The 27,971-nt window shown below is 44.0% G+C and overlaps 2 protein-coding genes across 5 annotated transcripts in view; one reads left to right on the top strand and one right to left on the bottom strand.

Moving 5' to 3' along the window:
* Pi4ka (phosphatidylinositol 4-kinase alpha) overlaps positions 1–3,265 on the bottom strand; it is a 150,882-nt gene extending 147,617 nt beyond the window's left edge. For 2 of the 4 annotated variants that reach the window (XM_042258975.2, XM_076548411.1), the window contains exon 1: positions 3,047–3,265. In XM_042258975.2, the coding sequence (XP_042114909.1) occupies positions 3,047–3,193 (147 nt within the window). In that variant the 5' untranslated portion in view covers positions 3,194–3,265. The remainder of the gene's footprint in view (positions 1–3,046) is intronic. The other 2 variants (XM_076548410.1, XM_076548408.1) reach the window with 1 other exon arrangement.
* Positions 3,266–3,277: 12 nt separating this feature from the next.
* Positions 3,278–27,971, top strand: part of Snap29 (synaptosome associated protein 29) — a 32,598-nt gene continuing 7,904 nt past the window's right edge. Inside the window, exons 1-3 of the mRNA XM_006998410.4 lie at positions 3,278–3,746; positions 20,106–20,302; positions 26,181–26,266. Coding sequence (XP_006998472.1) covers positions 3,510–3,746; positions 20,106–20,302; positions 26,181–26,266 — 520 coding nt within the window. The 5' untranslated portion in view covers positions 3,278–3,509. The remainder of the gene's footprint in view (positions 3,747–20,105; positions 20,303–26,180; positions 26,267–27,971) is intronic.

The following is a 27,971-nucleotide window of genomic DNA, read 5'->3' on the forward strand; positions in this document are numbered from 1 at the left end:
TTTAAATGTTATTTGTTTGTTTTTATGTTTATCGAGTGTGTCTGTGTCCATCATCTTACCTACCTTCCATGTTTCTGTGACTAATGAACTAATGAATAGAAACAGGTTGAGCTCGAAGTGCACTTTTCAGTTTGCGGAAAATGAGAAAGAAAGCTACTGCTGTTAAAGATGAAGGACATCCTAAGAATCACCCAGTTTAGGAACTGGCGAGATGGTTCAGTCATTAAGGGGGGAACTGCTCTTCCAGAAGACCTGGGTTTGATTACCAGCAACCATATAGTGGCTCATAAGCACCTAAAACTCTAGCCCTAAGGGTTCTGACGCCGCCTTCTGGCCTCCACGAGCGCACCATCCAAGTGGTGCATAGATATGTATGCAGGCGAAACACTCACACATATTAAATAAGATAACGTTAAGAAATGACCCAGTTCAGGCTGGCAAGATTAACATGTGGGCAGAGACTCTTGCTACCATGCCTGACAACCTGAGCCCAGAACCCACATGGTAAAGGGAACCAGCTCCCACAAGTTCTGACTTCCTTCTTCCCTCTCTACTTCTCTAAACAAATGTAAACATGATTTTTTGGGGGGGAGGGTTAAGGTTTATTTATTTTTACTTCATTAGTGCATTAGTGTTTTCCTTTGTGTAGATCTGTGTACCATTAGCATGCAGTGCCCATGGAGAACAGAAGAGGATATCAGAACCCCTGGAACTGGAGTTACAGACAGTTGTAAGCATCATGTGGGTGCTGGAACTTGAACCTGGGTCCTCCAGAACAGCAGCCAGTGTTCTTAACCGCTAAGCCATCTCTCCAGCCCTTCTTAGGCTGCTTTTTATTCATGTCTTTTTATTGACCTTCCTAACACCCAATTATTGTTCTGCGTTTTGGGTTTTGGGATTTTACAAGAGAGAACCAGCATGTGGATTGACCTGTCAATCATACTTAGTAATGGCACACATTGTCAACTCCAGCACTTGGGAAGCAGAAGCAAGTGGAGCTCTGCTTGGTATCCTTCAGGAGTTCCAGGAAAGCCAGAGCTTTGTGAGATCCTGTCTCCACCAAAGCGGGCAAGGCAGGGAGGGGAGTTTCAGTTCACAAAGACCCATGCAGTCAAGCCTGACGACCTGTCCATCTCCAGCACCCACATGGTGGAGGGAGAGAACTGACTCCTGAAGGTGTCCAGTGACCTCCACATGCCCACAATAGCACACAACTAAAAAGAAAATAAAGCGAGGGTTTGAACAGATGGCTCAGCTGTTCCAAGCACTGGATGCTCGTCCAGAGGACTCCTGTTTGGTTCCCTGCACTCATGTGGTAGTCCACAAGATTCCAGTTCTAAAGGAATGCCCTCTTTGGACCTCTGTAAGTAGCAGGCACATACATGGTGTACAGAACATATATGCAGGCAAACACTCATACACATAAAATAGTTTTTAAAAAGCAAGTAATAAGGGATAAAAATTTATTTATATGTACCACTCAAACTCATATTCTCACACATACACCTTTTTCCTTTTGAGTCAGGATCCTGATATGTTGTACCAGAATTCCTAGAGCATCTAATTTTCTTTTCACTTAAAGATCTTATTTGTATTATTTATGTGTGTGTGTGTGTGTGTGTGTGTGTGTGTGTGTGTGTTTGCATGCAAGTGCACATGGAGGCCAGAAGAGGGCTTTTCTAATCCCCTGAAGCTGGAGTTATGAGCAGTTGTAAACTGACAGACATGGGTAATGAGAACCCAACTCTTGTCTTCTAAAAGAGCAGCTACCACTCAGCCATCTGTCCGGACACTGGGCTGTTTCTGAGTAGCATGGACTGCAGGTGCATGCCACCATGTCCAGTTTATACTCTCTCCTTAGCCAGAAGTCAGGTTGGCATTAGATCTTCCAGAACCTGTTCACCTTGCAGGTAAGTGATAAAAATCAAGTTTGAGAACGTACAAGGTCAAAGACCAGTTCACTCTGCCTTTCAGCATCTCCCACCAGCAGGCACCTGTGTAGGTCACCCTGGCTCTTATCCTGACCAGGAAATATTCTCTTTCATTTTTCAGAAAGTTGGATGGACAACCCCCGCCCCCCCCCTTCAGTGCTAACGTCTCTTCACACATTCCTGGGAGAAAAGAAGCTGGCTTTTATCGTTAATCCATTCAGTGCCTAGCCCTGAGCAAAACGCTTCCTATGTGAGCTCATTAAATCTTCGCTTGTTTTGGATAATCAAATAGGCTATGAGCACTGGAGCTTTTTTCCTCAAGACTACACAGTAAGTAACTGTAAAGGACGAAACTCAGGTCTGACTAAAATGTCTCCTTCCCACCATCCCTTGTTGTTGTAACAGAAGCTGGTTGGCCTCCTTAATCCTGGGGTTATATCCTTCACACACACCCCCATCCCAGCTCCAAGCAGAGTTGGTATGTCTTCTGACACATCTTTCTCTGCTGAAGCAATCCTGAATTTAGTTCTCAGCCCACTAACAGTTCACTGCCCATTCCTGCCACTGCACCTTCTCGAAACACACCACCTTTTGATGCAGTCTGATGCTACCATCTCTTAAATACGCAGTCGATGTGCAGATCAGAAAACACGTTCAGACACAGTGCTGCTCTCTATCTGTCCTCCCCCACAATCCGATGAGGAGGGCAAAAAGCGGGGCGCGGCGGGGGGAGGACTATCCCATTTTAAGAGAAAGACACCTCTCCAAGGTCACGGAATGAAAAGTGGGAAATTCAGGACCGAAGGCCCAGGCTGGACCCTGGTCCCTGGCTCATCTCGCCACGCCTCGCAGGCGCTCACGGTCCAGCCCCAGCCTCCGCCGCGGATGTCACCGCCGCAGTCCGCCCGCCCACAGCTCACCAGCCTCCCAGTCCCACCGGCCCCGGACCTCCCTCCGCGCTGCCGACCGCTCGGCTCCTGTCTCCACCGGACCCCTCTCCCCGCCTCGCTGCCCGCCCTCCGAAGGAGCCCCCTCTGGTCGCAAGTGGCCTTCTCAGACCCCAGCAGCGTCCCGCCGCTCCACCACCTCCTCCTCCTGTCTGCCCGCGGCGTTACCTTCTCCAGGGACGCAGGTCTCTGCACAGCCAGGGAACGGGCCAGTGAAAGCACTGTGTTGAAATAAAAGCCTCGGGAGGTGCTGGAGCCAGAGCCGGACCCCGAGCCGCCGCCGCCGCCGCCTCCCCGGGCCCCAGCAGCCGCCATCACAGCGCGCGCCCCGGCGCAGGCGGCTGCGTTCGCAACTCCGGGCCTGCCACCGCCGGACCTCAGCGCGCAGGCGCAGAGGCACCCGGCTTCCCGGCCACGTGACCGCCGGGTCGGCTGCACCCGGGGCGGCGCCCGGCGAGCTCCCCTCCGCCGCTCGCTGCGGTGGTTGGCTCCGGAGGCGGGGCTGCCGGCGCAGAACTGGCGGAAGCTGCGCTCGCGGCGGCCCCCGGTGAGTCCGCCCGCCGGCCCTGGGCTACCGACTCCTGGCCCGGTCGCCCGTCCTGCTTCCCAGGTCCCGGCCGTCGCAGGCACCATGTCCGGCTACCCCAAAAGCTACAATCCTTTCGACGACGACGTGGAGGACGAGGACACCCGGTCGCCGCCGTGGAAGGACGCCCGCGACCCTCCCGACGGGCCCGACGCGCCCATGGACCGTCAGCAGTACCTGCGACAGGAGGTGCTGCGCAGGGCCGAGGCCACGGCCGCCAGCAGCAGCAGGTCCTTGTCCCTCATGTATGAATCGGAGAAGGTCGGAGTCGCCTCTTGCGAGGTGAGCCTGGGGCAGAACTGAGCTGAACTGCTGGCCAGCCCTTGCCTTAGAAAACGTGAGGAGGGAATGTTTTGTTGACGGCCTTGGGGGATTTTTCTAAGAGGGTGTTTACCTGTTATTCTGCACGGTTGATTCCTCCCCCGCTCTCCTGCCTACGTGTCTAGTTAAAAGGTAAACGTCAAACAAATTATGTTCTGTCTGAGGGTCAGAACTGAGTAAAACGGCCCAAATGCGGGCCTGTGTTAGGGCAATAGTGTCTGTTTCGTTTGTATGTAACTTCTTGGGTAGAAGTCTTCGGCTGTTCCCCTCTAGTGACCCAGTTAAGACGTAGACTGTGTATGCCCGGGTGCCAGGTCATGCCTGAAGCTCTAGGGCAAAGGAAGCCTTGCGTTCTTCTCACATCCTTGACCACTTTTCGCCTTATTAATGGGAATGTTTGAGTCCTTTGCCTGGACTCCTCCTGCTCAGGAAGCCAGATCTTGAATTGTATCTAGCCCCTTATTAGAGATAATGTGTTGATGTGACAAGCTGTTGTTCCCGTCCGCTCTTTCCGCCCATAGAAAATTTCAGGAACTGCCGGGGGCGGCGGGGGCGCACGCCTTTGATCCCAGAGTTAGAGGCCAGCCTGGTCTACAGATCGAGATCCAGGACAGGCACCAAAACAGAGAAACCTTGTCTCAAAAAAACAACAACAACAACAAAAAAAAAAAAAAGAAAGAAAAAAGAAAAAGAAAAAAAGAAAAGAAAAGAAAGAAAAAAGAAAAGAAGAAAAAGAAAATTTCAGGAATTAGGAATTTTGCTTTGTCTTTCTTTAATATAAGTGTCTGTGTGTATGCCCACGTGTGGAGGTGTTTCCTGAAGCCAGAAGAGGGCACCAGGGGATCCCTTGGAGCTGGAGTTAATAGTTGTAAGTTGCCCAGTGGGAACTGAGCTGGTCTTCTGAAATCTCTTAAGACCTTTTCTGGGGGGAGGTTTGGTTTGGTGGGCAGTCTGCCTATGAAGCCCAGGCTGGCCTGGGACTTAGAATCCTCTGCCTCGATCTCTCTAGTGCTGGGATTGCAGGATGCACAATCATGGAATAAGGATTATTCCAAGATGCCAGGTTGTCCCCTAAATCTGCTAATAAAACAGTTGTTTGGGCAGAAGAAAATTAAGAAATTACTGATACATCAGCTAAAAATAATCTTAAGCGTTTTGCAGTTTTGAAAAGCAATATAGTTGAAACAAAACGTTGTCTTCCACTCCCAGCCTTCCTCCTCTGACCACAGGGACGTGGGCAGATCTGCGGGGTATTGATTACTTCCTCATACCGTCATAGCTACTGTTTCACCTGCTCTCCACCCATCCCTGCTGTGGGCTCCCTGGATGCTGATGTATCGTCTGCCTCTAAGAAGTTGTGAATATGATTCTTAATCTGTGTACTGGATGCTTAATGTTCCAGTCCACATCAGTTGGGGGCCTTGGAGCCTTGGTGAACAGGTCACTTTGTTTTGAGATAAGGTCTCGTAGTGTAGCCCAGACTGACCTTGAACTCAAGATCCTCCTGCCTCAGCCTCCATAGTGCTGAGATCATAGACATGCTCCAAGTGCTCACTGTGAACAGGTAGGTCCTCTGGAAGAGCCGGAAGCACGCTGACCTGCCCAGGTCTCCAGCACCAAAGAGAACCTTTCTCAATAGTATTATGTAATCCTGACTGTCCTGGAATTTAGGTAGAGCAGGCTGGCTCCGTCTTAGAGATACACCTGACTTTGTTCCTGGGAGTGCAGGACTCACGGTATGTTCCACCACACCCAGCATCTTCACTCTTTCTAACTCTAAAGTGAGGTGTTCTTTATATAACACCCTGTATATTATTTAGAAGTAATGAAGATTATTTCATACATAGTTAAATGCAGTGAGGATTTTTTGGGGGGAGGGGGAGGCAGGCTAATGGCCATATTGTATTCCACTAAATAGATGACTTCTGTGGATGAGCCACCCTCCTAATAGTGGACGTTATAATACTGCTTCCTGCATGGACATTGTCAAAGCTGCCCACCCTCCCGGGACACGCTGCCTCTCCTGTAGCAGTTTGGCATTCTACGGTGATCTTCTTTTTTGGAGCCTGGCATCTCAGTTCGGCAGAGCTCCACAACAAACCTGCTGTTGGTGGACACTGCTGGCACCCGTGGAAAAGGACTGCTGTTTGGTGAGGCTGACACATGATGTGCTCAGCCGCCTTGACTAGCACATGCTTCTCAGAGGCCTGCTCATCTTTAAGTCTTGCCAGTGCCTGGGACTGAAGCCACACTGGGCATTGGATTCAGAGAGGTGGAGAGACAGACAGACAGCATCCCTCTTAGCCCGGAGCAGAGTGGCAAGACAAGCTAAAGGTTTCCCCGGTTAGAGTAAATCTGTTGCCATAGGTGTGTTCTTGTTTTCTAGAAAGCTGGGGGAGCAGTCATTCCTTGTGAGGGCTTCCTAACCAGACCTGCTCCTCTGCAGTCGGTCATGGTGACGCCAATGAAGCCTATTTCTCAGCAAAGGCTGATAAGGACAGAAAGACAGCTACTAGACCAATTCCTCTCCAGTCCTCAGTGATTTATTGATTCAGGGTTTTTTTTGAGACAGGGTTTCTCTGTGAAATAATCCTGGCTATCTTTGAACTCACTCTGTAGACCAGGCTGGCCTCAAACTCACAGAGGTCCGCCTGCCTCTGCCTCCTGAATGCTGGGATTAAAGGCGTGTGCCATCACCACCTGGTGATTTTTTTTTTTTTTAAATGTAACCTAATAACCAATTTGTGTTTCTGAATCCACTCCATGCCGAGGAAATCTCTGGCTCATACAGAACCCGGCAAGTTCCACGTTTGCTCAGCCATGCCAGCTAGAATTTGTTAGTGTGAGTGTTTATTACCTTGGTAGAGGAGAAAAATGATGAGGAAAAGTTTCTTTTTCTTTTTTTTTTCTTTTCTTTTCTTTTTTCCTTTCTGAAATAGAATTTTATATTGCCCGGGTTCAGTGCACTGACCACAGATTGACATTCATGTACTTATCAGTTAATAGCTAAATTTAATTTCGAACTCATTATGAGGCCTACCTGATATTACAGGACGCCCCAGCTGTAGGTTGTGGTGTGACCCAGTGGTTACTGCTGTCCTGGGGGAGGGGGACCTCAGCATCGGGTCTTGATGGGTCCCGCCCACACTCTTGTGCGCTCACCACACAGTTCCACTTCCCCTCGGTTACTCCAGCTGCCTAGACTAGCTGCTTTCTCAGCATTTACTCCACCCACCCTTGGGACTCTGATACAGTCCTTAAACCAGGCCAGGAATCCTTACAAAAAAACAACCATGTGTGTAATGACCCTTTTACTGTTTTTCCCATGTAACTGAGCTCAATGAAGCAAGGATGTGCTTGCCTTCCTGCGTTCTCAGCACCACGGTGTGGTTAGCAAGGCAGAGGGCCAGACTGAACTTGTTCTTACCCTGCAGGGGTTATATGCACCCTCAGGGTGGAATTCAGGCTTTTTTAGTCCCCATAGATCACTAGCACTGGAAGAACCCTTGGCAGAGAGTGAGTTCTCTTGAGTATCTTGGAGAAAGTCCCACAGACCTTTCCATGCTCAGCCAGCAAGAACCTCTGATCCCCTGAAACCTCACAGTGCCCTGGAACATAACCTGTCTAGGTGGCTGTCACCTCACTTCAGGCAGTCTGTGCTCTTGCATGGTCTTTGTCTCACTGACTTTGGCTTGCTCTTGCTCTCAGGAATCAATCACAGAAAAGAGGAATGGAGGAACTTTGTCTGTGGTTGCTTGGCAACCCAAGCATATCCCCTCTCTTCTTTTTGCTGTTTAAATTTAGAAAACTCCTGGGGCTGAAAGCAGTTGGGGGTCACCTGTGATCTCTCATAGTCTCTTGGCCTGTCTATTCTTCACATGGAAGGCATCTTGTGCTTCCTTGTTCGCTGTTTTTGAGACTGGGTCTCATGGAGCTCAGACTGACCTCTCACTCTATGTACCTGAGGATGACCTGTAGGCAGAAGTTTCTCCCCTGCCTGTTCCCAAATACCTGGCAGCCACTTCTTAAGTAATTGACTCCGAGGCTTAATATTGCTTATAAATTATACTTATGTTCAGCCAGTAGCTCAGGCTTATTATTAACTAGCTCTTACACTTAAATTAACCCATATTTCTTATCTATGTTTAGCCACATGGCTTGATACCTTTTCTCAAAATGACATTCTCATCTTGCTTCCTCTGTGTCTGGCTGGAGACTCCTGACTCCGCCCTCCTCCTTCCCATTATTCTCAGTTTGGCTTTCCTGCCTAACTTCCTACCCAGCTACCAGCCAATCATCATTTTATTAAACCAATTCAAGTGACAAATCTTTACAGTGTACAAGAGGTTTGTTCCACAGCAATGACCCTGGACTCCTGATTCTTTGCTTTCTCATCCCAAGAGCTGGGATTACAGGCATGTCCCACCACCCCAGTTTACAGAGTGCTGGAGGTTGAGACCCCAACATCGTGTGTGCTAGGCAAGTGTCCTTACCAGCTGAGCCACATTCCTTGTCCAGGAGTTCACACCTCCCACCACCCAGCCACCCTGGGCCTGTGTTGGCCTCATTCTCACAGAGGCAGATGGAAAAGTCAACACAGTCCACTTCTGAGCTATGGGAGTACACTCCAAATTCGGAGTATTTGAGTTCTGTCTTCAGCATAGCTGGAGTATGGAGTCTTGGCCAGTCCCTCCTCACAGGGAACACTGAGGGAGCACCTCCAGTTCACCCACCTCGGGCCCGGCCACACCCCTTCCTCTATGGTCGGTCCTCGGTCAGAGCATGTTAGGTCAGTCGTTTCCTATCCCTTTTAGGGAGGAGTCGAACCAAAGACGCTCTTTGCTTGGCTGGTCTCATGTTCGCCAGGGAGCACAGGTTCTGATACATGGAAACTTCCAGAAGCCAAAGCAGCCCTCCCTCCTTTGACCTTCTGCCTCTCAGAGGAGAAGCCATCTTTACATATTTCCCTGTGTTCCCGGTGTAACCTCTGCGTCAGATGTCTGGGTTCCTCTGCAGCTGAGACTCTGTCACTGTGACATGTGACATGCGAGCTCCCTGCAGTCCCGGGGACGGTCGTGCCACGCTCTTTGTCTCCCCTGCCGCGTTCTAAGTGGACAGGAGAAGTGGCTTTGAGGAAATCCTGCCATGACAGGAAGACCTGGATGCTAGAGTAGCCAAGGCCTCCGGCCCACTAGAGCTTTGCCCATTTTATCCCATTTTATCCCCAGAGCCATCTGTTGCCCTGTACAATCCTCCAGACTGTGGATGTAGCTCAGGGTTGAGCACTGTATGTAAGGACGGAGTCTGAGCTGCAGCATGCAAAATAGTACTAATATTAAAGAAAGAAAAGAAAAGGAAGAGGAAGGACATAGGAAAAATACCCGGGTGCTACAGAAATCATATTTATCCATATTTATCCATATTTATCTAGCTTGTTCCACAACCGTCTATGAAGACTCTGAAGATAAATTATCAGGTCCTTTCTCTCTGAAAACGAGCTCTTGCAAGTTTGTTTGACACAGTCCAAAACGTTTTCCTTTTCAGTTAAAAATTCCTAAGCTGTTCAGTGGCGGTGGCACACGCCTTTAATCCCAACACTCAGGAGACAGAGGCAGATGGATCTCCGTGAGTTCCAGGACAGCTAAGGCTGTTACACAGAGAAGAAACCCTGTCTCGAAAAAACAACAAAAATCCCAAAGCTGGGAATAATGGTACATGCCTTAAGTCCCAGCAGAGGCAGGTGGATCTCTGTTGTTGTTTGTTTTTGCTCTTGGGGGGGAACTGCCAAAAGAGTTAAAGAAAATGCAACAACATTTTGGCCTACCAACATGGTGCTTGAATTTTTATAGTGCCTGAGAAAGTTTTTTTTTTTTTTAAAAAAAAGCTCCTTTTAGATAAAATTAGTGAGCCCTTGAACAACTAGTACGTTACATGGAAACAAAAAACTAAGTAAAAATGCCTGCCACAGCACAAGCGTTGGCATTCTAGAGCTCTAGGAAGGCTGAATGCAGTTCCAGTCACCTACCTCCGACCAGGCTGTGAGCTTAGGCTTGGCTTTCACAACCTGAGAAGTGGGTGGAGCCAGCCAAGAGCCTTGCTTGGAGGACCAGGTGTAGCTTAACAGTAAAGTTTGCTTGTAGAGTCAAAAAAGACTAAAGATCTGCAGTAAAAGAGGTCCAGGTGGAACAAAGGTCTAAACAGTGCCAGTGTGCTTTACAATGTGCATAGGTTTAAGAAAGAAAGAAAACAGCCATGGACAATCATAGAAAGAAAGAAATAGTTTAAAAATAATAAAGTCTTTAAAGAGAGAAGTAAAGTAATATAAACAGAGTAAGCCACGTAGAGATGGGAAATACACAGGGAATCTGGATCCTGTATGTTTTTGTGTTCATTTTGAATTTTGTGAATGTTGATAAGAAAATAACAGCTGCTAAGACGCATGGGATTGTGACCTGGACTGTTAAATTGAACCAATCTAGGTACTTTAGGAATGCTTTAACTTTTAAAAAAAAAAGTAAAAAAAATGTATTTGTCAAATGGAAATCAAAAATGCTTTGGAGTGTTGTTCCCACAAGAGATGAGAAGTTGTGGAATCCTTCAGGAATATATGAACCAGGTGTGATCAAGGGAGAACTCCTGAATCCTGACAGGTGATATCTATCAGCAAAGGTTACTGCTGGTCTTCCCAGGACTTGGCCATTATCCCAAAATTTTCTCAGGGACCCCTAAAAAAGATGCTTTACCCACAGACAGCAAGAAGCAGTCTAGAGAAAACTTTGCTCACATTCCCAAGAGTTGGGGGCTATGGGTGGTTTTTGGTTATTTGGTGGGGTTATGGATGTATGTTATAATTTAGGGGAATAGGATAAAAGACAACTATTTGATAAGTTTTAGGCCTCCTGAAGGCCTCTCTGCCAACACAGCAAACTGAATCAGACTGAATATAGAAAGCTCAGGTTTAATGGGTAAAGCACTCCTGGGCAATTCCCCAGCCCCACAGTGAAGAGACAGGGATGAGAGACCAGAAAAACCATGTGTCTGTTTTCTAGAATGTGGCTTATATTCCCTGTGGGAGTGGTCTTGAGCCTCTTTGGGGGAGGAGCTGTGTTTAGCGGGCTTTGAAGGGGCAGGTTTAGGGAAAGAGATGGGGAGGGGAGTTGAGGTGGATCTTCCACCAGACTCGTTCATTCCAAACATTCCAGACTCTTTGGGTATAGGGACACCAGTTCAAGTCTGACTACTTCCTGCGGGCATGGGGCGACATGGAGAACAGGAGTCGGGAATTGGTGAGCTTACATTCAGCAGGAGGTGTGAGTGGAGGAGCATTTGATTGATTGTCATCCTGGAGACCTCAGGCATCTGTTTCTTGAGGAAACAAAGAAGGCAAGTTTCTAGGAAAAAGACAGATCATTAACATCTGCCTAGTTGCACTGTAAAGACGAATGTACAGAGCAGAAGAGCAGATAGGCCCTTTAGTGGGACATCTTGGAAAACCGGAGGGTGGAGGGTCCCAGCTGCTGGACAGACCATGTATCCTGAATTAGATGCCCACTTGAGTCTGGAGAGATGTCCAGCATGGATGTCCCAAGAGCTTGGCAGCTGAGGGGGTGTGAGGATCACAGTATGAACGGAGAAGGGACCTCAGAAGAGAGAGGTAGGGGAATCACCTGGACAGTGGGAGAGTTTGGGCTGGGAGGTGGTGATTGAGGAGGAAGGGCCTTCTGTAAAGGAGCTCAAAAGGGCTCAAACCTGTAGGAGAGCGTGGGGTGGTCTGGAGTCGGGTAAGGGCAATGGGGAGATGGGAGGGCCAAGACAACCTGAGTTCAATGGAGAGCTTGGTGAGCTCTTGTTGGATGAGTCCATTGACCTTCTCAACTTTTCCTGAGGATAAAGGTGTCAACCACAGTTAGGAGGTAATGGAGTTCTTTATATTTGTCAGACACAAATGAATTGGAATTCAGTACATTGTGAATGTAATCTTTACTTGATAATTGTTCTTATTGTATACAGTCTTACTATGTTAAAGTAAAAACCTTTCATTTTTGTTTAGAAAATAAGGGGGGAAATATTGTAGAATATTATTTTAAGGTGTGTTACTTTTGTTTATGTTGCATTTGTTTAACTCTGTGAAGCTGTGTTACTGTGCCTGTGTAAAATACCTGATGGTCTAATAAAGAACTGAACGGCCAATAGTGAGGCAGGCGAGAGAAATAGTCGGGGCTGGCAGGCAGAGAGGATCAATAGAAGGAGAAATCTGGGAGGAGGAAGAAGAAAGCAGTGGCCAACTTACTCAACATGGTATACCTAATGAGCAAAGCCTGAGAACAGGCTGCAACCTTGAGCACATTTTCATTTCAGGAAGTGCTGACTGGGGTGGAACTTAAATTTTTACCAGACGGTTTCTTTACAGTGTTTCAAATGTTGTTTTGCCTTATTTAACCCTTTGATAGAAAAGGCAGTACATTTTGTTTACCGTTCTACACTCGAAATAGTGGTTTCAGCCTTCCTAATGCCACGACCCTTTAATACAGTTCCTCATGCTGTGGTTACCCAACCATAAAATTGTTTGCGTTGCTACTTCATAACTGTAATTTTGCAACTATTATGAATTGTAATTGTAAGTATCTGTATAGCAAGTCTTTCTTTGTGTGGCTAGCTCTCTAATAATGACACAGAGACTTTTATTAATTATAAAAGCTTAGCCTTAGCTTAGGCTTTTCCCAACTAGCTCTTAAAACTTAAACTAACCCATTTATATTAATCTATGTTCTGCCACATGGCTCGTTACCTCTCCTCAGTACCATATGTCTGACTTCCTCTGTCTGAGTCTGGCTGGCAAGTCTCCCAACTCAGATTCTTTCCCAGAGTTCCTGTCTCTCCCCAGAAGTCTCATCTATCCTCTCCTGCTTAGCTATTGGCCATTAAGCTCTTTATTAAACCAATCAGAAGGTGCCTTAGGCAGGTGAGGTTAAACAGAGACACGTCTTCACACAGTGTACAAAAGGATTATCCCAACATCTCCTCCTTAAACGATATACAATAAGAACAATTATTAGGTAAGAATTGCATTCACTATGTCCAGTCCATTTGGCAACTTTGGAGAAAGTACTCTAGTATCTATCCTATCTTGGTGAGTCCGGAGTTTTGTACCTATATCACTTTCTGTCATAACTTGTATTAACAACATAACAATATCTTTTTAGACCTTAAAACATTTTCTTAGGTAAACAACTTAAACTTTTGTCTCTCAACTTTTATAAACTTTCCATCTCTTTTGTGAGTTTCTTTTCTGAATTTGGTAACAAGGAAAACTATAACTATTTAGCTAGGAGATGGTAGCACACACCTTTAATCCCAGCACTCGGGAGGCAGAGCCAGACATATCTCTTGTGAGTTCGAGGCCAGCCTGGTCTACAGAGTGAGATCTAAGACAAACACCAAAACTACACAGAGAAACCCTGTCTTGAAAAACCAGTAATAATATATATATATATATATATATATATATATATATATAATTATATTTAAAAAAAAAAAACTAGTCTTCAACCCCATCAGAGACCTGAGAAGGATAACTATTACTTGAGATAAATATTACAGGAAATGCAGAGCAAGCAACTTCTAAAACTATAGAAATGACAGACGGCTGGCTGCCTGGATAGTCACCCAAGGTTCCTCTGTAATGTTGGGGCATTCATCTTTACCCTACTGGTCTAGAATATCTGACAGAGTTTCTGGGAAGCAGGAATTTTGGAGGACTGTCCCTACTTTGTCTTGGCAAAGTTCAGCAGTCAACTTCCTTTGTGTCCTGGTTGTCCAATTTGGACAGCATTCTGTCAGCAGTCAAGGGAAGGGCAGTTTTTTTGCCCAGTGACTAACTTTGCCACATTTGAAGCAAACTCCATACGGAGTTGTTCTAATGCCCATCATATTCTTTGAAGTAGATTGGTTTTTTGTTTTGTTTTGTTTTGTTTTTCGAGACAGAGTTTCTCTGCGTAGATTGGTGCTGCCATGAACAGAGGTGTCTCACAGTCATGAAAGCCTTATGTTATTAAACATCTTGATTGCCATATTCTGTAGATCTCTGAAGTGTTTGAAGACTACCTATCTATCTAAAATATATCTCTGTTTAACCTTGAAAACATACCTAACATGACTACAAGTTTGATTGTTATAGATGACTAATTACTAACCTGCATTTCTTAATTATCCTAAACATTTTATAATAGTAGCTTTCAAGGACTATAAATTCACATTACATTTTAAGTGAGCTACATAGTTCCAGCACGTGGGAGGCAGAGGCAGGTGGATCTCTGTGAGGTTGAGGCCAGCCTGGTCTACAGAGTGAGTTCCAGGACAGGCTCCAGAGCTACCCTATCTCAAAAAAAAAAAAAAAAAAAAGAGAGTTACATAGGTACAATACCTTAAACAAGAGTAGAAACGTACATTCTGTATGTTGTAACAAAAATAACCTTAAATTTATATCATTATACAAAAATCCATACTGTATTTGAGACTAGTAGTTGCTTTTTAGTTGAAAAGTAGATTCAAGCTGGGCAGTGGTGGCGCACGCCTTTAATCCCAGCACTCAGGAGGCAGAGGCCAGCCTGGTCTACAGAGCAATTTCCAGGACAGCCAGAGCTACACAGTGAAACCCTGTCTCAAAAAAAAAAAAAAAAAAAAAAAAAAAAGTAGATTCAATAATCTACCCTTTTATACTCTCATTCCTATAGCCCCTCCCTTTTTTCATCCCTTATCCCCTTATTTTTCCTTCAACACTAGATAAGAGAGAAAGGATAGAACAAAGAAAAAGAAAAAGATCCCTGAATCTAACCTTCTTTGCTTAGTTTTCTCCCTCACCATGCAATAACAACTTGTAACCAAATCCCCTAAACAACAACAGACATCCATAACCCACTGAATAACCAAAAACTACCTCTTGGGAATGGGGGTGCTGTGTTAGTAAAATTGCTTTCTGCTTTCTGGAGGTGACAGCATCTTTAGGGGATCCTAAGAAATTGGGATAATAGTCAAGGCCTGGGAGAGATAGCTGTATCATTTGTTGTCCAATCTCTGTGTAATGGGAAAGTGCAGGACTTATCTGAAGTCCTGGCTGGAGTACTCTGTGAGGCTAGACCCTCTCAGCTAGGTGCTTTGATGTTGTCCTGGATGCAGATTATTGAAGAAATGGCAACAGAGGCATTCTGTGAGGCTGGATCACTTGGCTGCTTGTTTTCATTGGTGTCTGGTCCTTTTGTTCGGAAAACACACAAACTTTTAAAGGTAACATACACATCTGTATTTACACAGTATGAAATGTGCATTGTTCACAAATAAGCTAAAGATGATTTTTGTTCTATAGTTCAGCTGGTAAAAGGCATCTGTCAGCTTTTTGAGATGGTTTGGACTGCATAACAAAACTGTAACATAAATCTCCATCCATGCCATATTTAAGGATGACATGTAATAATAAGTCATGAGGACTCTGTAGCCAACAAAATTTATTATGTCTCATCCTGTCTCAGAGCTGTTCCCACGTCACCTGTCATGTAGTTTTTCTTGGTTTCTTTCTTCATGTCTGTAGCCAAGATTTTTAGGAGGTCTCCCCCAGTCAAATCTGATCTTTATTAATTTTGAAGGAATCCATAGCTTTTCATTTCCTGTGGATACAAAAGCAAAGCCTCTCCCCCAACACAACACATTTCCTGACTTCCATTCTGAAGTTAAGACATAAACAGTGGGACAAAGGGTGGAAAGACCAGAGGACACATCTACTCCAGCAGATGTACATACAGAACACTGCAAAGAAACAAAAAAAGAAGACAACACTCCACTACAATATCCCACAACTGACAACTTCTCAACACTGGAAGTGATGATGGGATAGTGTCTTAGTTAGGGTTTCTGTTATTGAGATAAAACTCCATGACTAAAAGCAACTTGGGGAGGAAAGAGTTTGTTTCAGCTTCTAAGTCCACCACTGAGGGAAGCCAGGGCAGGAACCTGGAAGGAGGAATTGATGCAGAGACCAAGGAGGAAGCTGATAACAAGTTTGCTCCCCATGGCTAGCTCAGCCTACTTTATAAGAAAGTGTATAAGACACTCCAAAACTACCTGCCAGGGGGTGGCACCACCCACAATGGGCTGGCCCCTCCCCCATCAATCACTAATTAAGAAAATGCCCTACAGACTTGCTAGTCTTATGAAGGCAGTTTCTTAATTAAGATTCCTTCTCCCCACATATATGTATGTTTGAGCCGGGCGGTGGTGGCGCACGCCTTTAATCCCAGCACTCGGGAGGCAGAGGCAGGCGGATCTCTGCAAGTTCGAGGCCAGCCTGGGCTACCAAGTGAGTTCCAGGAAAGGTGCAAAGCTACGCAGAGAAACCCTGTCTCGAAAAAACCAAAAAAACAAAACAAAACACATATATGTATGTTTGTGTCAACCTAACAAAAACTAACCAGCACAAATAGAAATGAAAGAAAACAAAATTAAAATTCCTTCTTTGTAAGTAGATCAGTGATTAAGGCCCAGCATGGTGGTGCACTCCTTTGATCCCAGCCTCAGGAGGTAGAGGCAGGTGGATCTCTGTGAGTTTAAAATCATCTTGATCGATACAATGAAGTCCATGCCAGCCAGGACTACATAGCAAGAGCCTGTCTCAACAAAAAAAAGATCAGTGATCACATAGAAGACTCAAATAGATTCATTCCTGAACAAGAAAATTATAAAATCAACTCAAGATGTAGATAAGAAAGTTACCAAAGTCAGGGAAAGAATTAATAACTTAGAATAAAATTTTATAAATGTAGAGGAAAAGTTCACAGGGAAGTTGATACACTAAAAACCAAACAAAATTCTGGAAATGAAAGAATCAATTAATGAAAATGAAAACAAAAACCCAGCATCACCAGCAGACAAGGCCAATTAGAAGAACAAATCTCAGGTGTGGAAGACAAATTTGAGACAGTAAAATACAGACATGTAGCCAGGCGGTGGTGGCGCATGCCTTTAATCCCAGCACTCGGGAGGCAGAGCCAGGCGGATCTCTGTGAGTTTGAGGCCAGCCTGGACTACCAAGTGAGTTCCAGGAAAGGCACAAAGCTACACAGAGAAATCATGTATCAAAAAAACAAAAACAAAAAAAAAAATACAGACATGTATAAAAACAAAACACTAGTGAATGTAACCAAAAGTACCAAGAACTCTGCATTCATTCAAGAAGCCAAACCTAAGAACTGTAAGAGCTAAGATAAAATCAAATAACTTAAGACAACTTACTCAACAAATATGGCCAAGAATTTCTCAGATCTAGAAAAAGAAGCAGATATCCAAACACAGGAAGCATTTAACACCTCATACACATGACATATCATAGTCCAGTCAAAAATACAAAGCAAAGAAATAATACTCTCTATGGCAAGATAATCCCTACCATCCAGAGGCAGAAACTTCAGAATGCCGGGTCTGTTGTCAGCAACCCCAAAGGCCAAGAAACATGGAATGATAGAATTTGAGTCCTGAAAGTCAGTGACCATCCACCAAGATGCAATATCTAGCAAAATTATCTATTAAAATAGACAGAGGAGTATTTCAAAACATGAACAAGATAAGGCAATTTATGACAACTAAGTCAACACTCCAGAAAATTCCTAGTGTCATACACTGAGGAAGAAGAAAGGCAGTTTCACACACAAGAACGCAGGGAGAAGGGCATTTCATGAAAGGAACACACAGAGAACTGAGAAGAAATCAATCATGCCCAGTACAGCAAACCAGAAAACATTTATTTAACACCACTAGAGGAAGAAGAAAAGAACTTTCAATAAACTGAGGAACCAGAACAGCAAAAAACAGTTGTGCCAGGCTGTGGAGGCAGTTTAATCCCAGCACTCAGGTGGCAGAGGCAGGCGGATCTCTGTGAGTTCGAGGTGGACAGTCAGGGCTACACAGTAAAACCCTCTCTCAAAAAGCCACAAAAACAAAATAAACAACAAAAAAAAAAAGTTAGAGGTAATACAAACTCCTCAATTATAACCTTGAAATAGTCAAACTTACAGTAATGTTAGGTATGTTTTCAAGGTCATACACAGATATATTTAGATAGATGGTCTTTAAACACTTCAAGACCTATAGAATATTGCATCTAAGATGTTTAAATAACCTAAGGCTTTTCATAACAGTGAAACACATCTGCTCCAGGCAGCACTGATCTACTTCAGAGAAGATGATGGGCATCAAAGAAATTCCATGTGGAGTCTGCTTTCTTTATGGCAAAAGCTAGTCATATGAGCAAAGAAACTGCCCATGCCTCAGTTGCTGACAATATACTGTCCAAACCGGACCAGCAGGATGCAAGAAAGGTGACTGCAAAACTTTGCCAAGACAGGGTAGGACAGTTCTTCAGAATTCCCTGCTTTATGGGAAAGTCTGTCAGATATGCTAGACCTGTAGGCCAGAGTTGGATGTCCCAGTGTTACAGAGGAACTTTGGGTGACTGTCCAGGCAGCGAGATGTCCCTATCATTAGGTAACATTTCACTCTTCCGGGGACTTTGCTAGAGTTGAAGACTAGACAGTTATAGTTTTCCTTAGTTATGATAAAAGGTAAATTAGATATAAAACTTTAAACTCACCGAGATAAGATAGATAATTGGGTTTTTTCTCTAAATTTGTCAAATACAAATGGACTGGATGTTATAACTGTAATTCCTACTTAATAACTGTTTTGTTTTTTTGTTTTGTTTTGAGACAGGGTTTCTCTGTGTACCTTTGGAGTCTATCCTAAAACTCACTCTGTAGACAAGGCTGGCCTTGAACTCACAGAAATCCACCCACCTCTGCCTCCCAAGTTCTGAGATTAAAGGCGTGCACCACCACTGCCCAGCTTAATAACTTTTTTATATATAGTTTCACTATGTTAAAGTTAAAACCTTTTTTAATTAGACAGAAAGGGAGAAATGCTGTGGAATAGTCTTTCTGTACACTTTAAATATGTATTACTCTTATTGGTTAATAAAAAGCTGACAGGCCAGTAGCCAGGCAGGAAGTATAGGTGGGACAGCCAGACACAGAGGATTCTGGGAGGAGGAAGGGTGGAGTCAGCAGAGGTGCCAGCCAGCTGCCTAGGAAACAGAACATATAGAAAAGGAGGTAACAAGCCATGAGCCACATGGCAAAGCATAGATAAGAAATATGGCTTAATTTAAGTATCAGAGTTAACTAATAACAAGCCTGAGCTATTGGCCCAGCATTTATAAGTAATATATTAAGTCTCTGTGTCGGTTATTTGGGAGCAGGCAATCTGGACAGGAAACTTATGCCAACACACTCTGTAGACCAGGCTGACCTCAAACTCAGAGATCTGCCTACTCTGCCTCCTGAGTGCTGAGGTTAAAGGTGTACGCCACCATGCTGGATTTGAATCCTAGTTTCTAACTCTAAAACATGTCTATGTAAGTGGGAACAAGTATAGGCAGAGTCCTTGAAACTTGAAAGGCCATAAGTTGTGGGAGGAGGACTTTAAAATAGGTGGGGAGGGTCCTGGAACGTTGGATGTGTAAGTGGGAGGAGGAAAGGGGGCGGGGCTGCAGGGGTGTGTGAAAACGGGAAGAATGGGCCAGTGGGCTGGGTCAGTTCATAGAGATGCCTGCTGCCACGCCTGACAGCGTAGGTTCCATCCTCAGGACCTACACTGTAAAAGGAGAGAAGTGACCTCTCAGCTCATCATCTGACCTTCATGTGTGACCCCCACTCTTCAGCCAGAATAATAAGTAAATAATTTTAAACTTTTTTTTTTTGAAACAAGTCTTTCTATGTAGCCTTGTCTGACCTAGAAGTCTGGGGGTGGGGAATATTACAAGGAAGCCTGTTACTTTGTACACTAATACTCTAGAAAAGGATGGAAGCCACAGCAGCCCTGTGGAAAACCAGACAAAGCGTGGACCTGCCTAGAAGTCACACCAGCCCACCTGTCTCTTTTCCCCAAGTTCCTGAGTGCTGGGATTAAAAGTGTGGGCTACCATTCCTGGAGAGACTTTTTTTTGAGACTGGGTCTCACCTGGCTCAAGTTTGCCTCAAAGTCACTCTATAGCCAAATATAACATTAAGTTAATCCTCCTGCCTCTGCCTCCCAATTTGTGGGATGACAGGTGTGTGTGACTGTGCCTGGTTGATGGAGTGCTGAGGATCCAACACAGGGTTTTTTGCATGTCAGATAAGCACTCTACCAACTGAACTACATTTCCAGCCCCAGACTTTAATATACTGTGGTTTTAAAAGTGGGGGATGGCATGATGCTACTACCTCTTGCCTTCTACAGGAGCTGGTCCGGCAGCGAGGAGTCCTAGAACACACTGAGAAGATGGTGGACAAGATGGATCAGGATTTGAAGATAAGCCAGAAACATATCAACAGCATTAAGAGTATGTTTGGAGGATTTATCAACTACTTCAAATCCAAACCAGTAGAGACTCCACCTGAACAGAATGGCAGCATCCCCCCGCAGCCCAGCAGCAGGTGAGTGTGGCGTCTGCAGTCTGAACACAGAAAACAGTAGAAACAGGTTGTGTGGAAGGAGCCAAGGCTCTCAGGCTTTGTAGTGCCTTCCAGGTATCCTGGAGCCCTATGGTCACTCATGGAAAGGAACTTATTCACCTTTGGCCTTGCTGAAAGAGAAGCCAACCCCCTTCCCTACTGTGCTCATCTGGTTGATAAAATCCTACCCAGTCATTGTGACTCCAGTCTTAGAAAGTTTCATCAATATAAATGTGACTCCTTTTACAGAATGTTTCTTTACCAAGTCACCCCAGAAGGCAGACACAGTGGGGGCTGTGTGTAATCTCAGCTGTTGAAGAGGCTGAGGCAGGTAGATAGCAAGTTCAAGCCAGATGTGACGGTGCATACTTGTGATCAAAACAACTTAGGAAGCTACGGCAGGGAGACCTAGATTTCAACACCAGCCGTGAGACCAGTTTTAAAAAACAAAAGAAAAGAAATAAATATATATGGTTGGGCTGGTAAGATGGCTCACCAGGTAAAGGCACTTGCTGCCGAGCCTGATGACCTGAGTTCAATCCCTGGGTCCACATTGTGGAAAGAGAGAACAAACTTCAACAGATTTTCCTCTGATCGCTAGATTTACGTACACACACACGATAAATAAATGTAACTCAATATCATATATATATATATATATATATATATATATATATATATATATACACACACACACATATATATATATAAATATATATATATATAGAGAGAGAGAGAGAGAGAGAGAGAGAGAGAAAGAGAGAGAGAGAGAGACTTGTCTAGAATGTGTAAAGTCCTAGATTCCATCCCCACCACCACAAAAAAATGGATCATACATATGAATAATATAAAAAACTTCTTATTCTTCTTCTCTGTATCTAACCTAATCTGTCTCTTAATTCCCACTTTAAAATTACAGATTGTTTACCTCAAAAATTTGGGGCAGATATACAGTGATCGTATGTAAGGACTGGGCAGGAAGCCGGGCGGTGGTGGCGCACGCCTTTAATCCCAGCACTTGGGAGGCAGAGCCAGGCGGATCTCTGTGAGTTCGAGGCCAGCCTGGGCTACCAAGTGAGCTCCAGGAAAGGTGCAAAGCTACGCGGAGAAACCCTGTCTCGAAAAACCAAAAAAAAAAAAAAAAAAAAAAAAAAAAGGACTTGGCAGGCTTCAGCACCACATGTTCAATGACAAGGCAGGACTAGAGGGTTGGCTCAGCGGTTAAGAGCACTGTGCTCTTGCGGAGAGAGGGTCTGGGTTCAGTTGCCAGCACCCATGTGGTGGCTCACAACTGTCCATAAAACAGTTCCAGGAATTCAGTGTCCTTTCTTGACCTCTGAGCACCAGGCACAGACGTGATGCACAGACATACATGCAGGCAAACACTCATGCACATAAAACCATCTTTAAAAAAAAGACGAAAGAATTGGCTATTTGTTAAAAACAGTGGCCATTATTCATACCTCAGGTCATTCTTGTTTTATGTTGTTTTAAAGTGGTTTGGTTTTGTTTTTTAATTGTGTGTGTGTTTTGGGGGGAATGCAAGCCACAGCCATGTGCAGGACACTTGCAGGGGTTTATTGTCTTCTTCCTCCATGTGGGTCCTAAAGATTGGACTCAAGTTGTTTCACTTAGTGACAAATCCTTACATGCTGAGCCATCTCTCACAGGCCCTTGTTTTGTATTATTTTTTGGGAAACAAGTAATATGTAACCAAGGCCGGTCTTGAATTCACATTTAGCTGAAGATGATTTCGAACTCCTGATCCTCCTGCTGTCATCTCCCAAATTCTGGGATAATAGCCTCGACTCTCCACACGCAGTTTGAACACTGTTTTACTAGTGAATCGTGGATATGGGGTTGGGGATGTAGCTCCGTCAGCAGAGTGCTTGCCTAGCGTTCTGGAAGCCCTGGGCTAAGCCTCCACTTCACTGGGCTCCAGAGACAGACTCAGGATAAGCCTGTGCTGGCATTGCTCTCTTTCCTTGGTGGTCCTCAACCAGTCTCTGAGCACTTGCAGCTCCCTGACCAGGGGATGCTTAGTCAGAAGCTCCTGCAGCGCTGGTGACGGAGGCCCGCTGGGACATTTGCACCAAGTGCATTTGCCAAGTGGTCCGCACCCATCTCGTAGTTGTTTCGAGCTAGTAACTCTCCACAGAAGAATTCCTGATCAGCTTCAGATAATTTGGAAAGCCAGCTCTAGGCCTTTGGCAAGCTTTTGCCCTTCATTCCCAAAGCTGTTCTCGCTGTTGAGGTCACTTAGCTTCTTTTGGGAGAAGTAAAAGAGTCACCCATGCCACAATGATGGCATGGGTCCAGCATGGACTGCCAAAATTCATGTTCTCTGTCTCTGTCTCTGTCTCTCTCTCTCTCTCTCTCTCTGTCTCTCTCTCTCTCTCTCTCTCTTACTCACTCTCTGTCTCTCTGTGACCAACTCTCCCAAAGAAATTCTTTTGAGGGCTGTGTGAGTTAAAGTCTCATGTAGCCCCAGGTCACCTCAAGCTGACAAGGTAGCCAAGACCAGCTTTGAATTCCTGACCCTTCTACCTCCATCTCCTAAGTGTCAGGAATACAAGCATGTACCACCACTACAACAAAAAATTAGATATGGTTGTGAGCCACCATATGGGTGCTGGGAACCAAACTCAGATCCTCTGAAGGAGTAACAAATGCTCTTAACCACTGAGCCGTTCTCCAGCCCCACAAAAATAAAAGTAAACAAAGAAACAGGGAGGGGCGAATACTAGCTGAGCTGGGTGGTGCATGCCTGCAATCAGAATAGGTAGTTTGGGATCAGTATTTTAAGGGCAGCCTAGGATTTATAAGACCCTGTTTTGGGTGCTGGAGAGATGGTTCAGCAGTTAAGAGCACTGACTGCTCTTCCAGAGGACTGGGTTCAATTCCCCAGCACCCACAGTTCACAACTGTCTGTAACTCCAGTTCCAGAGGATCTGATATGTTGTTTGAATCTTAGATGGTCTTGTAATTAAAAAAAAAACCCAGAGCCAGATATTGGGGTGAAAGCTGAAAGATCAGAGAAGCAGAGCAAACCACAGCCACCACCTATGACTTCACCAACTCCACAAATCCTCTGACTGAAATCCTCTAAGTCTTGAACTGCTTTAGTTCCTATTTCCTCACACCTTATATACCTTTCGCCCAGCCATGTCACTTCCTGGGATTAAAGGCATGTGTGCTTCCCAATACTGGGATCAAAGGTGTGTGCCACCATGCCTGGCTCAGTTTCCAGTGTGGCCTTGAACTCAGAGATCCATCTGGTGGTAGGATCCTCAGTGGTAGGATTAAGGGTGTGTGCCACCCACTGTCTGGCCTCTATGTCTAAACTAGTGGCTGACTCTGTCCTCCAGTCTCCAGGCAAGTTTATTAGGGTACACAGTATGTCACTACATTTTCCCTTTTTTGTCTAAAATAATAAAAGATTATAACTAATATAAGAAAAACTACATACAATAAGTATATACAATATATAAAATCAAGAATCACATTAACAATGTCCAGTCCATTAACATTTGACAGATTCAGAGAAAATACTCCATTATTTATCCTATTTTGGTGAGTCCAAAATGTTGTACCTATTCACTTTCTATTCTAACTTGTATTACCAACCAAAAACTATCTTTTGATGTCTTTCAAACTTATACACTTTTTCACCTCTTTAGTGAGTTTCTTTTCTGAATTTCTTAACAAGGAAAACTATAACTATAACTATCTAATTTTCAACTCCCTCAGAGACCTGAGAAGGAAATAATATTACCTGAGTAAACAGGAAATACAAACAAGTGACTTCCAAAAAATGTGAGAAATGACAGAAACAGCTGGCTGCCTGGGCAGTCACCCTGGGTTTCTCTGCAATGTTGGGGCATCCATCTTCATCCTACAGGCCTAGCATATCTGACAGACTCATCTGTGAAGCAGGATTTTCTGAAGGGCTGTCATACTTTGTCTTGGCAAGGATCAGCAGTCCTTTCTTTTGTGTCCTGTTTGTCCATTTGGACAGCATACTGTCAGCAGTCAGGACAAGGGCATTTTCTTGCCCAGTGGCATTTTTTTGCCACAAAAAGTAAACTCCATGTGGAGTCTCTTCGAGGCCCATCATCTTCTCTGAAGTAGATTGGTGCTGCTAGGAGCAGACATGTCTCATTGTCACTAAAAAAAAAAGAATCTATGTTATCAAAACATCTTAAATGCCATATTCTGTAGGTCTCTGAAGTATTTGAAGATGACCTGTCTATCTAAAATATACTTCTTTTTGACCTTGAGAACATACCTAATATGACTACAAGTTTGGTTGTAATGAGTATTAGCTCGCATTTCTTATATCCTAACTAGTTGGTAATCATAACTTTCAAGGACTAGCAATTTGCATTACATTGTTAAATAAACTGTATAGGTACAATACCTTGAACAAGATGAGAAATATATGTACAATGTTTTCTAACAAAATCAATCTCAAATTTGTATCAATATACATAATTTTTATACAATACACAAAAATCCAATCCAATGTAAAATATTTAAAACTAGTAGTTGCTTTCTAAAAGTAGATTTAATAATCTACTTTTTATCATATATGTATATTCTCTCTTTTTTCAGAGTAGATTCAGTAATCTGCCTTTTATCTTATATCTATATCCTTTTTTTCTTTTCAAAGTAGATTCAATAATATACCTTTTATCTTATATTTTCTTTTTCTTTTTTTTCTTTTTTTAAACAAGAACCATAAGTCTGATCTCCTTTGTTTAGCCTTTTTCCTGACCATTAACAATAATAACTTGTAACCAACCACCCTAAACAATGACAATTATCCATAACCCATTGAATGACCAAAAACCACCCACCCCACTTCTTGGGAATGTGAGCATTGTGTTCTTAAAATTACTTCCTGCTGTCTGGGGACAAAGGCATATTTAGAGGATCCTGAAAAGAAAATTTTTAGGTTAACTGTCAAGTCCTGGGAAAGGTAGCTGTATCACACTGACACACTCACCAATGCACATACGATAAATTTTACAAAGACCCTGTTCTGTGTGTATGTGTTAATTGTTTTGTTTTGTTTTGAATTTGCGCCTCTGTGTGTGTCTCTCACGTGTATGTGGATACCCACAGAGGTCAGAAGAGTGTCAGATCCCATGAAGCTAGAGTTACAGGTGGTTGTAAGTTTCCCAATGTGAGTGCTTAGATCTGAGCTTGTGTCCTCTAGAAGAGAAGCAAGTGCTTTGAACTGCTGAGCCATCTCCAGCCCTGAGACTCTGGGTGGGTTAGTTTGTTTGTTGTTTTTTAAAGACTTGAGTTTCTAAGTTGACATTACCTATCATTCAGGGCAAATGTTCATATGTAAAAGCCATTCTTTGCTATGGCTATAAGTAATTGATGGATTTTTATGTTATGTGTATATTATCACAATAAAAGAAATGTGGGGCCAGGTGAGGTGTAATCCCAGCACTTGAGAGGTGGAGGCAGGAACATCAGGAATTTAAGGTGTTCTTCAACAGCTACATGTTGAGGTTGAAGCCAGCCTGGACTACGTTTTTTTAAAAAAAAAAATAGGGAAAATAGATAGTAGGTCATAATTTGCTGATCCTTCATCACGGGCACCCACTTGGTCAGTTCATGCGCTTTCACCCACCCGGCCCAAGGACTCCTTGTCCTGAGTAAGGTCTTCGTCAACCCACTGTGTGGCCAGCGCTACTGCCAGGATGGTTGCAGTGAGGTCAGCAAAGGAAGCGTGGCATGTGCAGCAGTGGCGTCCTGGAAGACAAGTGACACCACTGTGCACACACCGGCACAGAGGTGACGCTGTCATACGTGCTTTCCTTTAATGTTTTCTTTTCGTCCAAAGATTGAAAGAAGCCATAAATACAAGTAAGGATCAGGAAAGCAAGTACCAAGCCAGCCACCCAAACCTCAGAAGGCTGCATGATGAAGGTGAGTGACAATGTGTGTGAAAACTCAGGTTTGGATCTGTGTGGGGAGGGTCTCAGGGTTGAACCCTCAAGTACCAGTACAGGCACAGCCGTCTCTTTAAAACGATGTGCTGCAAATGATAAAAGGGCTGAGAAAGAAGTCAGAGAAACATCACCCTTTACAATAGCCACAAATAATATAAAATACCTTGGGATAACACTAACTAAACAAGTGAAAGACCTTTTTGATAAGAACTTTAAATCTCTAAAGAAAGAAATTGAAGAAGATATCAGAAAATGGAAGGATCTCCCATGCTCATGGATAGGTAGGATTAACATAGTAAAAATGGCAATCTTACCAAAAGCAATCTACAGATTCAATGCAATCCCCATCAAAATCCCAACACAATTCTTCACAGACTTGGAAAGAAAAATACTCAACTTTATATGGAAAAACAAAAGACCCAGGATAGCTAAAAGAATCCTATACGATAAAGCAACCCTTGGAGGCATCACCATCCCGGACCTCAAACTCTACTATAGAGCTATAGTAATAAAAACAGCTTGGTACTGGTATAAAAACCGACATACGGACCAATGGAATCGAATTGAAGACTCTGACATTAGTCCATGCACATATGAACACCTGGTTTTTGACAAAGGAGCCAAAACTATACAATGGAACAAAGAAAGTATCTTCAACAAATGGTGCTGGCATAACTGGATGTCAATATGTAAAAGATTACAAATAGATCCATATCTGTCACCATGCACAAAACTCAAGTCCAAGTGGATCAAAGACCTAAACATAAATCCAGTTACACTAAACTTAATAGAAAAGAAAATAGGAAGCACTCTTGAACGCATTGGCACCGGAGACTATTTCCTAAATAAAACACCGACAGCACAGACCCTGAACACAACCATTAATAAATGGGACCTCTCGAAACTGAGAAGCTTTTGCAGGGCAAAAGACACAGTCAATAAGACAAAAAGACAGCCAACAGATTGGGAAAAGATCTTCACCAACCCCACATCTGACAGAGGATTGATCTCCACAATTTATAAAGAACTCAAGAAACTAGACATCAAAGCACTGAACAGTCCAATTAAAAAATGGGCTAAAGAGCTAAACAGAGAATTCACAAAACAAGAATCACAAATGGCTGAAAGACATTTAAAGAAATGCTCAACATCCTTAATCATCAGAGAAATGCAAATCAAAACGACTCTGAGATACCACCTTACACCTGTCAGAATGGCTAAGATCAAAAACACCAATGACAACCAATGTTGGAGAGGATGAGGAGCAAAGGGAACACTCCTCCACTGTTGGTGGGAATGTAAGCTTGTACAACCACTGTGGAAATCAGTATGGCGGTTTCTCAGAAAATTAGGAATCGAACTACCTCAAGACCCAGCCATCCCACTCTTGGGCATATACCCAAGGAATGCTCAATCATACCACAAAGATACATGCTCAACTATGTTCATAGCAGCACTATTTGTAATAGCCAGAACCTGGAAACAACCTAGATGCCCATCAACGGAAGAATGGATGAAAAAAATGTGGTACATATACACAATGGAATACTACTCAGCAGAGAAAAACAATGAAAGCATGAAATTTGCAGGCAAATGAATGGAACTAGAAAAAATCATCCTGAGTGAGGTAACCCAAACCCAGAAAGACAGTTATGGTTTGTACTCACTCATTGGTGGATTCT

This window comes from Peromyscus maniculatus, chromosome 12 (assembly GCF_049852395.1).
Source record: "Peromyscus maniculatus bairdii isolate BWxNUB_F1_BW_parent chromosome 12, HU_Pman_BW_mat_3.1, whole genome shotgun sequence".
Lineage (NCBI taxonomy): Eukaryota > Metazoa > Chordata > Mammalia > Rodentia > Cricetidae > Peromyscus > Peromyscus maniculatus.